Below are 3275 nucleotides of genomic sequence, written 5' to 3'. Positions count from 1 at the left end.
TTTAATTATATGAAAATGTCATGGCTCACACCCTCCCCCCCACCCCCCACCCCAAAAAAATAGCCACAGATGTAACAAAGCTCAAAACTTGTTGAACTATATAAGACCTGGAGAAACTCATCTTGTTTCATGATTACTCTATCTCCTTATTTTTCCACAGTTGTGTTTAAATAATTTTGAGTTCCAGCCTCCCGTGACCTTCCGTCTGCGCTCAGGATCTGGCCCTGTTCATCTTGCAGGACAACATCAAATCTGTAAGAATCTGGGAATGGGATGGAAGAAACTATTGGGTACAACGAGCAGGCCATAATAGTTAAGGGACATAGAAAAGTAGTAGTTCTTGCTGGAGTAGAGGCCACAATTCCAGGTTAAGTGTCTTGGCTACTCCAGCTAGCATGGTCAATATTGCGAATTCTGGAGCTTTTCCTGGTGTGGAGTATAAGCTGATTGTTTCATTTACATGGAAAAGAGACCTGCTGTCTAACAGAACTGGCATTTTTGCCTACCTTCTAGTTTGGAGCAATGCAAACCATTTAGGATATTGTGTGAATTACTAAATATGAGATGCTCTGGAAATTAACGGGTAATAGGAAGGATAGAGGCTTGAGGAATTCTCTAGAGTAGCGGCTCCCAACCTTCTCTATACCCTGCACCCCTAGAACGCTTCTGATATATTCTTGCACCCCTTACAAAATTTCGAAATAACGGCAACGAATTATGCATATACACTATGATTTTGAAAATCCAAGTTTTTGCAGCCCCTGGAATATCGTCGAGCATCCCGGTTGGGAACCCCTGCTCTAGATCAGCGGTTTTCAACCTATGGGTCGCGACCCCATTTGGGGTCGATTGACCATTTCACGGGGGTCGCCAACAAGGCTGTCCGCCATTTTTTTTTTTCCTTTTCTGGCGGGTGCCTTACCTCCCTTGGGCTGGGCCAGCTGGTGGTCGGCCTGCTCCGTCTCTGCCGCTTGCCAGCTACGCCTCGGCCGGCGCAGGGGGGCGGAACCAAGCATGCGCGGCGCTCCCGGGCAGGGAAAGTCCTCGACTTATGACTGGTTGGGTAGTCCTCAACGTACGACCGGTTTAGTCCTCGACTTACGACCGGTTTAGTCCTCGACTTACGACCGATTGGGGGTCGCATTAAAAAGGTTGAGAACCACTGCTCTAGATGGTATAATCAAGCCAAATTGTTTCTCAGTTCACAGAAAAGATCTCTCAGATGATGACTTCAGTGATGAGGAAGAGGAATCTGTTGACCAGGAGGAAGAGCTTTCTCCAATCAAGCCAGCCAAGAAAAAACAAAAATCATAGCTGAGCTTCTCTGTAGGTACCTGTTCAATTGCCTGAGAATGCTCATCCTGAGTGGAATATTAGTACAGTTCTTCTTGTTTTCATTCATTAAGCTTGTAATGTTATTGTAGGTTACCATGGGCAGTTCTCCATTCACAGCATTGGTACTGACTTCCTGAAAAATCAGCCTTTTCATTTAAAGGCTCTGAACAGGAAATGTTCCACAGCAATGTCTCGTTTAGCTCTTTAACCCATCTCTGATTTTATATTCTAAATAGCGTGGTATAGTGTAGAACAGAACTCGCTGTTACAGATGGACAAGGAAAGTAGCCATCTGCAACACTGGTAGGGACCATCCAGTGTGCAGCTTTCCTTGTCCTGGTAGTGTTAACAGACACATGTGCTGATCCTGGCAGCAGTTTAATGAAGTTGGTCTGGGATCTCTGCTCCTCTCCAAGGTGTGAGGAGCGGTAGAACCATCTAGGTGTGGTTAGCTGTGGGGCTAAAAAATAGGTGTCCAGATCCTAGTTGTGTTTGCTGTCGTGACTGAGGTTCTTATTTTATTGAGATGCAACTGGAGCTGAATTAAATAGCTCGCTGAATCTGGTGGCTGTTAGAACCAACAGGTGTTTCTTATTCTGTGGGGGAAAAAATCTGAGGAGTTGTTGGAGAACTGCAAGGGTGTAACTCACTCCTGAAAAAAAAAATCAATACTGTGAGGCTTTTTAATAAGAATTTCTTTATACTAAGAAAAGTATCCAATTGTTAGCCCTTTGCTCCTGATATTTATTTTTTTTCAAGTAAAAAGCAGGGTCCGTTTTCCAAATCTGTTCAGGTTACATCTTTTTAGTGAACATTATCTACTTCTCAGGAAATGTTACTGACTCCATTTTGCTAACTTTGGGTGGCTCCTAATTTTGTTTTGGTATGAACCGCATTCCCTGCAATAGTTGATCAATTCAGTAGTTACTGAAGATAACTTCCTAGATTCACTTTCTGAGAAAAAAATAAAGATTTATTTTTTATTTATCTTCATAGATTTTAAAACATTATTCGGTATTGACCAGGTGGAGTTTATTACACTTTATAATTCAGTACAAGCTGGAGAGACAGGTTTTTACCTTTGATAGATAGCTGAGAATGCTGCCTGTATGTTTTGCCCTTGTTACTGGTGTCCTTTTTTTAATAAACACATTTGTTATACATGTTCTCTTATGCTTTTTATTTTCTTGGAAGATGTTGAGTGTTGAAAAATACAAAATGAAGTACTATTACTTCATTTTTCTATAATTTTTTTTCATTCCCTTCCTTAAATATGTAAAGGGTTTAATGAGAATTTTTAGCATTTTCTAAAAGAGGCTACAGTTATCGTCACTGTTGATTTGGATTGTGCTGACACAAGTACAATTGTTTCAGCCTTGCAAGGATTTATTTGCTGCTCAACAATTAACAAAAGTAAAACTTTAAATCCGAATTATTTGCTACTCGTACGCTATTTTATCCAGCTTCCTAATCCCAGGTTTATTCCTATTAAACCTGTTAGTTTATTTACATAGTGCGTTAGTGCTTTGCTTTAACTTTGTGTGCTAATTCTCCGATGCTGCTTTTCTCTTCCAGCTGTGTTTGAGGAATGCAAACAGTTGTCTGTTGAATCCAGCTCTTACACAGGCTCTGCCACAGGGTGGCTTATTGTTAGGTGTTGCTGCATTCACTCTGGCTCCCTTCCTTTCACTTTCAAGTTGTGCTATCCCACAGACTCTTCCCCAATCCGTTTTTTTTTAAAAACCCAACCAGTATTTTGTGTCTCTGCTGGGTGAGTCACTCAATAGCACCCTTCAACATTATCTTTCCTCATTAATTTCTTGGTTACAATGCAGCTTCTTCTTTTCTACAGACCACTTCAAGCCTCCTCTGTTTGCCTGCCTTTTGGCTTGCTGAAGGTCCAGCAACTCCTTCGCTATCCTGTATCATCTTCCTGGTTT

The 3275-nt window shown here is 41.6% G+C and overlaps 1 protein-coding gene across 2 annotated transcripts in view; it reads left to right on the top strand.

Annotated features, from left to right (window-relative positions):
* The window catches only part of NPM3 (nucleophosmin/nucleoplasmin 3), a gene marked incomplete at its 5' end in the record, with an annotated part of 5619 nt that extends 2344 nt beyond the window's left edge, over positions 1 to 3275 (top strand). The window contains 3 exon segments of one of the 2 annotated variants that reach the window (XM_015813438.1): positions 161 to 254; positions 1202 to 1326; positions 3188 to 3275. In XM_015813438.1, coding sequence (XP_015668924.1) covers positions 161 to 254; positions 1202 to 1314 — 207 coding nt within the window. 2 annotated transcript variants of the gene reach the window in all.

This window comes from Protobothrops mucrosquamatus, unplaced genomic scaffold (genome assembly GCF_001527695.2).
Source record: "Protobothrops mucrosquamatus isolate PMUCROS unplaced genomic scaffold, P.Mucros_1.0 scaffold156, whole genome shotgun sequence".
Classification (NCBI taxonomy): Eukaryota; Metazoa; Chordata; class Lepidosauria; order Squamata; family Viperidae; genus Protobothrops; species Protobothrops mucrosquamatus.
This window is presented reverse-complemented; position numbering and strand designations above follow the sequence as displayed.